We start from the raw sequence: 13,538 nt of genomic DNA, 5'->3' as shown, positions 1-13,538 counted from the left end.
GTGTGTGTGTGTGTGTGTGTGTGTGTGTGTGTGTGTGTGTCAGAGAGAGAGTGGCAGAGGAGCTTACTGAGTGCATGCAAAAGTCCCATAGTTAAGCTGTCCTGCACTACATGGGAAACAGGACATGTGATATGCTCTAGTAACTATAGAAGGGCAAGATGATCTGTCTGCTCTGACCAAGCTCTGCTATTATGCATCTTCCATTACATCTCCTTTATCTCTCTTTCTTCCCATTTTGCAAAGTGGGTCAACTTTGAATGTGCGCAGTAAACAAAACAAAAAAAACCTATTTTCCCCATATATATATTCCCTGTGATAAATATTGTCAAATGAGATCCACTGGGTCTGATGTTTCCCATTGGGATTTCTAGAACTGGAAAAGTCTGAACTCCTCTAGTTCTTGTATTTTTCCTGTTAAGCTCGAAAACGTATTTGTTGTAGCTTTGGGAAATTGCCTAACAGTTGGAACAACTGTGCAAGACCAATTTCGGAAGTATGAAAATACTAAGCCGTTTCCTGCAGTTCAGTTCCAGCGTAAGTATATTATGAATATTTCAACTGTGAAAAGTGCAAAATCAGTTTAAAGCAATCTTCTGTGAGCCTCGGATTAGTACAGAAACGATTAGAAACGACAGCAGTTTAGAAGTTGCTTTCATCGACATTTTAATATAAACAAAGAGGTCATATGACCAAAGAAAGTCTCCGGTCTCCTTTAGCTCTACTACTTGGCCTTTTAGCATCTTTCAGCTTGTTGTTTTGGTCTAACTGCTCATAGCTTTACAGTCTTGGTCTTTCTTAATGACTGTTTCCAGGTGCAACGAGCAGCTGTTTTCAGAGAAAGGATACATTTTTAAAAACAACAAATGCCACAGCAGAGCAGATTGGCTAGCAGCTGGTGGTCACAGCAGGAGCTGATGGAGACCAAAACAGAGAGCGAATATAATGTATGTAGAAATGGGTCACCTAAACCAAAGCTCTGTGAATGTTTCGTTTTTTTGCTTGTTGTTCCAACACCAAGGAGTTAAAAATGAAACCCACTGAATAAGGGAAAAAAGTCGGAGCCATCATTTGTAAAAAGGGTAACTCCTACTTGGTGGTTGCTTTCCAAATCTAAGAATTTGATGCTTGAATTGGGGTTTTTTTTTTTTAAATGTTTTGTGGGGTTGGTGGATTTTCTGATTTGAAAAAAATTATCCATGCTCATTTCCACTCTGTAAAATGAGAAAAGACCTAAGACATGCAGGTGCTGAGCCACGGGGGTTGCTCTGTTTACCCACACGGTTTTCCTATCCTCCTGTTTGACTCTCAAACAAGCACTTTTCCTGCTCATTCAGACACGGAGGCAGACAGGCAGACAACGTAAACCACTTCCCCTGTTGGTGAAAGAAGCATCAAAGGCTCGCGCCTTGGCCCCGGCGGACCTCACCCTGAGACTGGGGTGGCAATGCTAGAGCAGACAAGTAGGTTGGGGAGAGGGGGGCAAATGGAAGGCTGTATAACTGGCAGGAATTTACCTTAATGGGCCGAATTACTCCCTTCACCATCCCCTTTAAACACAAACACATAAACAGCAGGCTGCTCATTAGGCCACTCATCACTGCAGAACAAAGACCACCTCGGTGTGTGTGTGGAGGTGTGTGTTTGAGAGGGAGGGGAAGAGCGGGTGGCAGTCCACAATGTTTGTCTTCCTCCCTCCGTGTTGGTCTTTGTCAGAGTGCAGGCCTGGGTCTCACACACACACACACCTCAGGAAATAAGGGATCAATTGGATTGGCTGTGGCAGATGGGGGTTTCAACAAAAAAAAAGGAGAAAAAAAAAAGGGACCAGTCAAGCTGAAAGCTGCATCAATTGGTCACTGTGTGTGTGTGTGTTCGTGTGCTGGGTGTGGGTTTGGAGTGAAGGTAGGGGTGGGTTGGTATAGGGGTATCTGGCACCTTCTAAAATCCAATGATCTAATAGGAAACCACCCCCAACCCTCCTTTTATGAAACAGAGAGAAAAAGAAAAATGGCTCCAGGCAGGCAGCCAACACAATTCAATAAAAGAAAATTCTCACTCGGGCCAGTTTTCATTTCTTCGTCTTTCCACATTTACACACAAAACTGGAGGGATGAAGGAATTTTCAATTTGATGTCCTTGTTTCACTTTCTTGTAGAGTTACTGAGGCGGCAAAGGAGCGCCACTCTGCAGATGCTTTTACTTTCATTTGCTCTGAAGTATAAAACAGCTCAGAAATCTGGATTTTAAGAAGCTGCTGTTGGATTTTCCAGTCTGACATTTCAGAAAGAAAGAAAGATCTCAAGCTGACCTCGATCTTCAAGTTACCCAAACGTCACTCAGGAATTCCAGGCCAGGGATTTTCCTCCCATTCCCACACAAACACCACATGCTCACACACATGAAACATACACCTCGCTGCTGTGCTATTCAGTGCTCAGGCAATGATCGATGGGAAAATGGGTTTGTTTACGCACACGCACACGCACGATGCTGGTTTTCAGAGCCCAAACACAAAGTCTAACCCGCAGGAGATTAAAAAGAAAAAAAGCTGCTGAGCCAATGTTGCTCAACCTTCCCGAAAAGCACAGGAAGCAGGATGAATTTCAAAGTGTGTTCACCAGATGTATGAATATGAGCTTCGTTCGGCCTATCATTAGGTTTCCTTTCCTGTTTCCACTTAAGCTTTGCTCAGCTGGGAGGAATTCATAAATCAGATCCATTCCACTGAGGCGTTCCTGCGCTCGAACTGAGCTACGAGGCTGAACGTTTCCATGTAGGTAAAAGGTAAGCCCCGATCTAATCTGAGGGGAAATGTGCGGTTTCGAGGAACAGCGACTCCAGACTATGGGAAAGGATTAACTGTGCTACATTGATTAAAATGGGTCAGAGATTAATTTCATTATTTGAGAAAAAACAAAGCTGCCCTGGGACTCTCCTGTCTCCTGATTTGGACATTCTGGGCTAAAACCCTTTTATTTATTTATGACGCAGTCAAACATGGGTGAATTCTACCCCACAAAGTTAATAATAAACTAGCTCCATATCATTCAAATCAGCAACTGAGTGACTGATCACAGAGATGCATGTTAGAACATGTCCACACCACCGCCACAACTGACACAAGGTGACACTTGGAGCATGAGTCAGACAGAGAGGTTGTTGGAAGTGAGGATTACCTGAGGTGTCCCACAAACTGAGCTCGATCCTCTGCGTGTCGATTTCAAAGCTGGCTGTGTAGTTTTCAAACACAGTGGGGACGTAGCTCTGCAGGAAACATTTAGAAGAGGGGAGGTCAGGGAGGAAGCCTGCCAGGTTTTAAACTTTGAAGAAACTGAGCAACGTTAGATTTATTACCCTATTACCACGATCGTGTACTACAAAGGTGTTGGTACTACTACGTTTAGGTTTCAGATCCCAACACGTATCAAGCACTACAACATGAATGTCCTTCATCACTACTGGAACAATCCACGTGACACAGCCAGGTTCAGAAGAACAATGAGATGCGCTGGTCGTGGTATCAGTGTGTGTTATTAACATGCATCATGTCCAGCAGGCTGCAGGGTCTCACCTCAGGGAAGCAGTCTTTGGCGAACACGTGAAGCAGCGCAGTCTTCCCGCACTGGCTGTCCCCCACCACCACTATCTTACACTTCACACTCTGACTGGGATCCATGCTGGATTTCAGAGATAACTTCTGACACGGGCGTCTCTCCTTCATTGATTTGAATCGTTTTTAAAAATGAGTCCAATCCTGGGTGGGTGGGTGGGTGTGAACCGTCGAGAAGCAGCTGGTCTCGGTGCGTCCAAGCCTGCGCGCCTGCTCTCCTCCCCCGGTGTCTCCGCCTGCTCTGAGCCGGTAAATTCCATTTGCCTACATTTATAACGTCGCAGGAGCCAATGGCAGCAGCTCTCCGTCCGTCGGGATGAGGCACGTCCCTCCCTTCGTCCAGCGAGCCTCCACACAGACGCACGCCGGGCCAGGCACCGTGATGGCGCCCCCGTTTGGACTACACACAGACCTCAGCTTCAACATCAAAACAATAAAACACAAACTAAGATATTTTTTTAAATCATTAAAGTAAATCAGATTATAGTTTCCATTTGCCAGTTTTTTAGAGTGAATTGTGCGCAAAATTTAGACTTACAAGAAGAGCAGCGCCAGTATAAGGCAATTCAAACTATTTATGTTGCCTTTCCTTTATATACTATAACATGATTTTATAAAATAGTGACTGGCCTGTCTTGAAACTATGAAATAGGAAATCTGCAACATAACAGCATAAAACTGTATTAAAGTTTTAAAATTGATGGAATACAGCAGATACATGCAAACATTTTATTTGCTATTTATTTGCCAATATACCAAATATAAGTCAACAAGGCCTGTGCTGATACTTACCCAGCACATCAATGCATCTATAAAATATAGATATTTATTATTTTTATAGCCACAGTTCAGCCGTTAAGTCCTTCAGCTGTGACTATGGAGTCAAGCAAGTAAATGTAGCCCAAATCAAGAAATGATCAGTGCTTGTAGGGCAGTCATGAAGATAGGTGTGCTTAGAGTTACCACTCAGTTATCCTTGTAACTAAACACGGGCAAGCAAAATCAAAATAACCTTGCTGCTGCTGTAACTAGGTGGAATTAACCCTTTATCATCCAAGTCTCATACAGGCTTTTTGTCGCTAGCACAAATGATAATGGAGTTACTGTCATGAACAGCTGGGCTTCCATTTAAGCTTCAACAAAGAAGAAAAGAACAAGAGTAGAAGAAGAAGACAGATTAATATCAATAACATCTGTGTAATAAAACACAACCTTTGACCCTGGAGTTAAGGAACACGTCACAGTCATTCTATGATATACAATTCAATTCAATTCAATTCAATTTTATTTATATAGCGCCAAATCACAACATAAGTCGCCTCAAGGCGCTTCATACACACACTGTCTGTTTACTTTCTTTAGCATGAGTGACTAAAAGGCAAAGGGTAATAAACATTTATGATTCTATAATTGTCTAATATGACACAGTGACTATTCTAACAGACAAAATATAATGTGCAATTTGAGCCCAGCATTGCTGTTTTAGTTGAGTTTTCTTAAAACACCCTGTTGTTATAGTGTTTGCTACAAGATCAGTGTGGAGGAAACCACATAAAAAAGGTTTAAAGGTGCAGAGCAGGGATGTGAAGCTCATTGTACAACGTGGGCCACTTTGGCCTTAAGTGGGGCATACCAGTGACACTCGCCTTTCAGTGTAAAGAAGTTTAACCACGCGCTGAATCCCTCAGTTATCTTAATAAAAGAAAAAATAAGTGCTAATTCAACAGCATGTCTCAGTTTTTCTGCACGATAAAGTAAACGTTTCTGTAGTAAATAGAAAAAGTCTGATATTAAGTCATTTCTGTCTTCATGAATGATCCCAGAGGTTTTTATCAGTAGAAACGTTTTTACAAAATACAGGTAAAAGTCAAAAAATGTAAAAAAAAAAAAAAAAGTCAAAAATTTATACCTTTCTTCACATTTTCCAAAACTATGCCAGTTCTCGAGTTTCATCTTTAGAAAGATCTAGCTAAAATTAATCAATAAACTGAGCTGGAAAACAATTTCTAATTACGCTCAATGAGCACCAAAATAATAACTTTTTTGATTCGTCTGTAAAACTGCTGCTGCATTTTAAGCATTAAAACTCCGTGCTGTTTATCATGAAGTGTTAGGAATGATTTATTAAATAATGAATTCACCGCCCCTCACATTTTAAACAGTGTGTGATTCAGTTTCAAATGGTCGGCGCACTCTAATCGAGCCTTTTGTTACTCACAGCAGCACAACTTATTACGGTCCTTTGTTTCATACACATTTCACTCAGCCCTTTCACAGAAGGATTTTCATTTCTCTGCCACATGACCAAAACAATAAACCCAGTGAACCCAGTAGCACATGCAGCTTATTTCCAATGCACAGCATTAGTCGTTTCCATGGAGGATTCCCCTCATTATCTGTGAGTAATACATATATTTACAGTAAAATGCACAGCCACACAAAATATATCAGCTGTCTTCCAGACATTTATTAGAAGAAGTGGAAACTCAATTTCCCGATGGGATCAATAATGTGTCAGAACCACATTTTCTTGTGTCTTTTTCAGAACAGGAACCCTTCTGGTTTAAAGGCCTCCTCTCTGTGCCTTCAGGCTACTTGTTCCCTAGCACAGTGTCACTGCTAATTTTCACAAAAATGAGGGGAACAGCGGCGTTCTACAGCAGCTCTCCCCTCTGCCACAGAGTGATTGGACTGCGAGTTGCTGGCAGCGTTTTTACAGTGGGACAGCTCCACCCTGCAGGCTGTGCAGTGGGAGTCCCGTCTGTTGTGTGGGAGCTCTGCCTCCAGGACACAACACTGCCAGGAGAGAATGGACTGGGTGGGGGGATTGGCAGGGTGGGGGCTGCTTGGCTGCTATCTGTGTACCATATGCATTTGACCTCATTCAAATTCTGTCAGAATTTGAAGATAATGGAGGCTTTACCTGCAAAAAACACCGTTGTTTCTGTGGTGACTCCCTACCTCGTCACTTTCCCCTCATCTGAGCTTTATCAGCTCTACATCAGTAAATGAACCCAGCCTTTTAGAGATTGCAGTGGAGACGCGTCAGAGGAGATGGCGAGCAAAACCACATTAACTGAGTTGTTTACACACTGTGCCCTGGTGCCCTTCTCCAGCTTTAGCGAGGCTGTCTCGTCTGTGCTTGTGTGCGCTGCTCTCTGCTGCAGCCTGAAGCTTTGCCAGTCTCACTTGGGTGCAGCCACACATTTGGGCTAAAGTGAGGCCGTGCAGGGTGACATCATGCAGATACATCTTAAAGGTAAACTGATATACGAGACAGCATCAGCCTGTAACAGTGGATGCCTTCAGGGGCTGCTCTGATCATTTTAAAATCTCTTTGTATTGTCCTACATTTCCTGTACAGTAGTGCCACAACACACCGCAGAGATGGAGAATAAAAGTGCCCGAGCGCTTCCAGGTAATGGAAAGAGTCATACCATGGTCGAGAAACTCAACATGTTTCGTTTCGAGTCATTCTCTGTGAATAACACTAAACATGACACTGGCTGGCTGGACGTAAATGACGATACAGACCCGAAGCATGCACGCAGTGCAGCAAACTGGGCTGGTAGACAAGTACAGTTGCCTAAATACTGTACATGCTTCTCAGAATAGAAATGAGGGTACCACCTGTTTCTGGTCACATGGTGCTGTCAGCATCAAGCGGATCTCGTGTATTTCCACAGGGGCTGCTCACAGCTAATTTTCCACAACCTTTCCATGTTTAAACTTTCATTTACATTTTTAATCATAACAGAAAAAAGCAAATCCATAATTAAACAACACTGGTAGCTTAGCATGATGAGCATGATGTGCCTCAGTGATGAGGTCGAGGCATCCTCTATTAATAAGCTCAGACACTGCCTTCTGTTTTTCCTTTGGGAATATCTGTGCTACTTAAGTATCTGCACTGGCTGTAACATTAGGATAAAACGTTTTACAGAAAACGGATTTCTGTGAATGTGCTGTATGCAGCAGCTGTAGCTGTGATGTATTACGTCTGAATACTGGCTAAATAGGTTTTTTTTATTGCAAATAATGATGAGAATTATTATAATTAATACACATGAGTGCTTAATGTTTTAGATACCTGACCTTCATTCACTGCATAACTAGGTCAGAACATGTTTACCTTCATAGAGGAAATACCTCAGAGCACCAAAACTGTATTTTCCACTGATTAAACCCATTTCCACCAAGAAGCCATCACTATTGGTGATATCCAGCACAGTTTAGGTCTGGGTCACACACCAGCAGTGCTGGATATCACTGCTGGGAAAAACTTCTCAGAACCCTGAATAAGAGGAATTTCCCAAAAGGCTGCAATGACTTGTTGTGACATGTTGAGCAATCGCAGGGAACCGCTTGATAAAAACAGGTTGCAAATTAACAGATCAACAGTGAGTAACAGAATAGAATTGGATCCAGGTCTGAAATGATTTGGTTTTAGCTGGCAGGCCAGCAGTGCTAGAGGTGTGTGAGTAGTCTAGGTCACTGGGTCTCTTCCCCCTCTGCCCCGACTGCCCCACAGTTATCTCTGTCGACGTGCATTCAATCAGCGGGGCCGCTGACATTTACTGCTAGGGCAGCGGCAGCGTACGCTTGGTTGTTTCAGCTTGAGAGGGGTTTCCTCGATGGTTAGTCATTGTGACTGGGGAATTAAGGGCAGATTCAGAACAACTCAGGGAGAAATAGCGATAGACTTTGTTTCTCCTTTATTGGAAAAAAAAAACGTGCATGCATCGTGGGTCACGGTATCCATAAAGAGGACATTCTTACTGCTAGCAGTCAGAGGTTTAATCACATACATTCTTAGACAAAAACGAACATAAATTTGACATAACCTTTAAATCACCTGCTTCAAAGGGTCTCGGAAAAGATAAAATACAATTTGTTGAACACGAGACGATAGATTCTCAGCCTTGATCTCAGGCTCACAGCAGGCGGTCACAGCCTAAAAGGGCTCCATTTTTAGGACCAGGACAGATGTTATTTCACACTAGCCGAGCTTGTGAGTGACCCAACATGCGACGTGTGTCTATGTGTTTGTGTGAACACAGATTTCTTTTCTTTTTTGCAAATCCTGTGAAAAAAGCAAATGCTTAAAGCAATAATCATCCCTTGTAATCACTGGAGTTACTGTAATTCCGCCTTAGTGGTGTCATTATTTACCTTTATCTTTCACTAAGCTGAAGTTTACATACTGTTGCTTTGGGTGTCAACTTACAACATTGTAGTTTACAGTAATAACAGAGATAATTTCATATTAAAAACCACAGCGCAGGTTCCTCATGTGTATTCTGAGAGAGACCAGTTCTGTCAGCTAGCTAGCTAGAAAAGTAGTGAACATAAAATGGAGTGAAACCAACATAAATATTATTTATGTAGCAAGTAGCAAAAGAGGGATCAATGTGATTGAATGTATGGATTCATGGAGTTTGAGAACCACTCTCGTGACTCTTTCTAGCTGCGGGTTTTCCATAATGTTGTTGTTTCTGTGACGTCAGTGCCACTTCTAATTCATCAGTCAAATATGTATATTGCTGTATCAAGAACATTGATGATATCACTGTACTCTACATTACTTCATGTATTGCTTAGAAGAATGGAGACATTCACCGAACACTTCTGGGAAGATTTCCAAAATTCCTTTTAGTATAAAAAATCTCTTGAGAAATTTTCCCCTTCTGTTTCCAGGAACCTTCAGAGTTCACTCTGTCCATTAAGGAGGAATGAACAAGTTGTTTTACCTGTTACTCTACTGTTGGAGATCCTTTAATTTCCTGTACCAGTAGTTGTGAGTAACTTATGTGGGCTTAGTCTGTTTTTAAGCCTTTGATGGGAGTGTACAGTTTTACCACATACTGTGAGTCACCTGCCATCTCTTACTGTTATAAAACATTAGTAAGGAGGACCTAGAGCTAAAGGTAAACTGCCAGCAGGCCAGACTAACACTACATGCAAAATCCAACAAATGACAAAAAATAGACCCAGCCTTACATTCTGGGGTTTCTGGTGCATGAAACGGTGGTAACTTGGAACCCCTAATGAATCCTAACAAGCGTCGTCTCCCTTTCCTCCCTGCTTGGCTTACTAACACATGACATTTTCTGTTAATAAACCATTAGCTTAATATCTTCTGATGAATGTACTGTAGGGCAAAGAGGGCACGGCATACACACTATGGCAGTAATATGTTAGACCGAGTACAGGAACTCTGTCAACTGTCTCCCATCAGTCATTAGGTCTGTTCAGGCATGGATACGCACACTTGCCATGAGGCAGCGTGTGCACTCTCTGTGTCTGTGTGTGTGTTTAACTGACAGAAGGATGAATCGTTTCTAGGATGACCTGGTTTTTCAGGGAAGTTTGAGCATGTGTGTGGCTGAATATATGCGCGTGTGGAGGTTAATGGCGCATAAAATGATGTCTTTATTAGCATAAAGCTCATGATGGAAAAATAATCATATCTGTCAGCTACATGACAAGAACAAAGGAAGTCTGCGAGTACTCATTATGATGACAGTAAAAAAGTCATTAAAATGCTACATTTACTTTTTTAATCCACGTTACCTGATTTAAAGTGCTTTTATGATTAATATGCTTACCCAATGCACATTTGTTAACTCTATTTTAGTAGCCACAAAGAAGAAGATTTGTGTTTGAGCAGAGATGTTATAAGAGACAAAGAGATAACTCAGAAACCATAAATGAAACGTATGCAAGAATTAAACACTAATAAAGATGGTAGAAGAAATAACGTCATACTGGGAAAAAGCCAACAAACCTTTTCAAACCCTCACTCAACATGTGATAATAGACTCTCTGCATCAAATCATATCTGTTATTAATCTCTGTCTCTCTTCCACAGCATGTCTTTATCCTGTCTTCCTTCTCTCACCCCAACCGGTCGCGGCAGATGGCCGCCCCTCCCTGAGCCTGGTTTTGTCAGAGGTTTCTTCCTGTTAAAAGGGAGTTTTTCCTTCCCACTGTCGCCAAAGTGCTTGCTCACAGGGGTCATATGATTGTTGGGTTTTTCTCTGTATGTATTATTGTAGGGTCTACCTTACAATATAAAGCTCCTTGAGGTGACTGTTGTTGTGATTTGGCGCTGTATAAATAAAATTGAATTGAATTGAATTGACTGTACGGACTGTAAATTTGTACATGGAATTTATAATAACCATTGAATTTAAAGGGTTGTTATCTGTCTAACACATCCACTCCATCTCCTAAACCTCCTCCCTACATGCTACTACTGATGTTTAGTCCAGTTCTTGTGTATTCTGGCAAACTTTAGACTGTTCTCCTTTCTCCCTTCCTTAAGAATGGCTTCTTGATAGTCATTCTTTCATCAGTCGATGGATCAGCTGAAGGTCCAGATGCATCCCTCAGGTCCTGTGCCAGCTCTTTGCTGGATTCTATCCTATTTCTTGGATACTGTTCGTCCACTGTAGATACACCTGTCACGTCTTTTTTGGCCTCAACTTGTCCAGTGTTTTGAGAACACATCACACTGTGCAGAGATATGATAGGTGTCATCATGCTTAACCACATAAAACTCAAAGTGATCAGGGTGAGTTTCACAAGATCTTGCAGTACTTATGATTTGATTCTGAGAATTTACTCATCTTACTTGTTTGTATCTTGAAGAGGTGACTCAGATAGGCAGCTGGCAGGCAGACGGGATTTCAGAGAGAGTGGGCAGGCAGGCGGGTAAAAGGCAAGTATTTTCCTACACAGGTTCAGCGACTGACTGGAAGGTTTAGGTGGTAGTGGAAGTGGAAGAAACTATGTGTGGGTGTCTAAGTGTCTGTTAAACTCCTCAAGGCGACAGGAATTCAAGGGGAAAAGGCAGTCACTCAAACTTCAGGCAGGTAACTGCAGGGTGATTGAGTGGAAAACACAGGAACTAGTTAGAGACATGGGAGGCCTAATTACCACCATAACAATGGCAACTGTCTGGTGGAGAGGGGCAGCTCAAGCTGGTTCTTAAATACTGTGAGCTGATGAGTTAATGGAGAACTCTTTCTGGGAGAAAGACTTCATTGTTTACAATCCTCAGTACTGTCTGCAGCCCATGTAGGGCACTCAACTACAACTGAGTCATTGTCAATGTCCATTTTCTTACATTTTTAATCAATTATCATTGTCAATTTTAACAAAAACTGGGGGAGTGACTCCAAAATCCAGTATTTTTGATGTCATTTTTTCTCTATTTAGTTCTTTGAAAAACAGTAACAGTAACAAACTGTTTTCACCAATGACAAGTTCTCACTGTATGTTGCAGCCAGTAGGGCTTCCAAACCAGCGCCTGCTGTAATTCCTCATGATCCCTGGAAATGTGTGGCTGCTCTGCACGGATGTGGCTTTTTTTATTTTAATCAGGCAAGACCCACCGCAGCTACTCTGATGACTCAAATCACATCACAGGCCCAATACAGAGCTGAGGTGGCATGTGTTTGGGTGTGTGTGCGTATGATGTGTGAGGTGAAGATGAGGGCGACAGCTAGGAAACAGCCGCCAGTGTCATCCAGCTTTAACGGGAATGATAAATGAGAAGCTCCATATGTGCGGCAATAACTTTAATGTCAGGATTTCAATTTCCTCTTTCAAATACATGAGAAAGATAATATGACAAAGATAATTGTCACATTAAATGTTAAATAACCACCACTGATTTAATGATGAGTGGGGTTTTTGATATGCTTTTACAAGGCTTTGAGGTAACATACTGTGCCCTCGGGCTGCTGTTTGGGAGGTCCTCAGCTGTTAAGTACAGACTGCAGTTGATTGCAATTTCAAATGTATGACCTGAGGCATCATCTTATATTCCAAAGCAGCACAGATTGAAATCTCAGCACAAAGACAGTCAATTTAAATATATTAGGATTTTACTATTTATCTGCTTAGAGGTCCCACATAATATATAATTTTATTCTGTCTGACTTATTGAACTATTGTTTTCTCTGAATGCTTTTAGAAGTCTTTACTACAACTAGCAAAATACTAACTAACGAATAAAATAAGGTTTTAATTTTGTCTATAATCATCTGACCTCTGTGACCCTGTCTAGTGACTTTGCTACAGCTATCTGGATGTTCAGAAGAATATGCTGTATTTGAATCAGTTACAAGAAGTCTACTTGCTTAGGTTTTTAAAGCTAGTTTTAAGTTAGCATTAAAGTGGTATAGCTATCAATAATAAAATTGGTGACATGCTAAAGTGCGATTACTTTTCTATTTTATTAAGGCTTCAATTAAATTTCCTTGACTCTTTTTAATATCTATATATGTGTATTTTTATTGAAATGCGTGTAGTTTGGTTGTACTGTAAATATATTGCTTAGTCACAACTCCAGCCTGAAACTGTGCGTGGATGCAGCTAGCTAAAGTTTAACTGCACAAAGGTTTGATAAACTTAGTTTGTATGTAATGCCCCAGCTGAAAAAAGACGCATGAAATCTGATCCTGAATGACTTCTTACTAAGGTGTGTAGGGGAAGCAGATATTCCTTTACTGTGCTTTCTGTCTCTTTAATCTTTAGTTAGCTTGTAAGATCATCCTTTTTTCTGACGCATTTGATTTAGAGAGTTAACACAATGTAACAGTGACAAATTGGGCAGCATCTTTGAATGAAAATTTGCCTGCAACTCCACAAAAGGCCTTCACGTCATTTTTTTCAACTGGCTATATATAGCTAACAACCAGGCCATCTCTCTGGCCCATATATGTTCTAACTCTCCAGCAGTCCTATATGAAAATGCCAAACATGCTGCCAGCTGGTTTGAGAGCCTCCACAGGGCAGCGATATTCTAAAGTACACTCTCTACTTAATGTCAAAACCACACTAGACACACTTTGAATATGGAAAGATCTATTTACCTACACAGTGTATACTCATTGTTTGCCCTATTTGTTTAAAAGCA

The 13,538-nt window shown here is 41.5% G+C and overlaps 1 protein-coding gene across 1 annotated transcript in view; it reads right to left on the bottom strand.

The window, feature by feature from the left end:
• Positions 1-3,826, bottom strand: part of rnd3a (Rho family GTPase 3a) — a 14,190-nt gene extending 10,364 nt beyond the window's left edge. Inside the window, exons 1-2 of the mRNA XM_005739868.1 lie at positions 3,572-3,826; positions 3,177-3,264 (exon numbers count right to left, since the gene is read on the bottom strand). Coding sequence (XP_005739925.1) covers positions 3,177-3,264; positions 3,572-3,721 — 238 coding nt within the window. The 5' untranslated portion in view covers positions 3,722-3,826. The remainder of the gene's footprint in view (positions 1-3,176; positions 3,265-3,571) is intronic.
• Between the last annotated feature and the right edge of the window lie 9,712 nt (positions 3,827-13,538).

This window comes from Pundamilia nyererei, unplaced genomic scaffold, assembly GCF_000239375.1.
Source record: "Pundamilia nyererei isolate P.nyererei 1_Seehausen unplaced genomic scaffold, PunNye1.0 scaffold00094, whole genome shotgun sequence".
NCBI lineage: Eukaryota > Metazoa > Chordata > Actinopteri > Cichliformes > Cichlidae > Pundamilia > Pundamilia nyererei.
The sequence above is the reverse complement of the archived record's forward strand: the minus strand, read 5'-3'. Positions and strand labels throughout refer to the sequence as shown.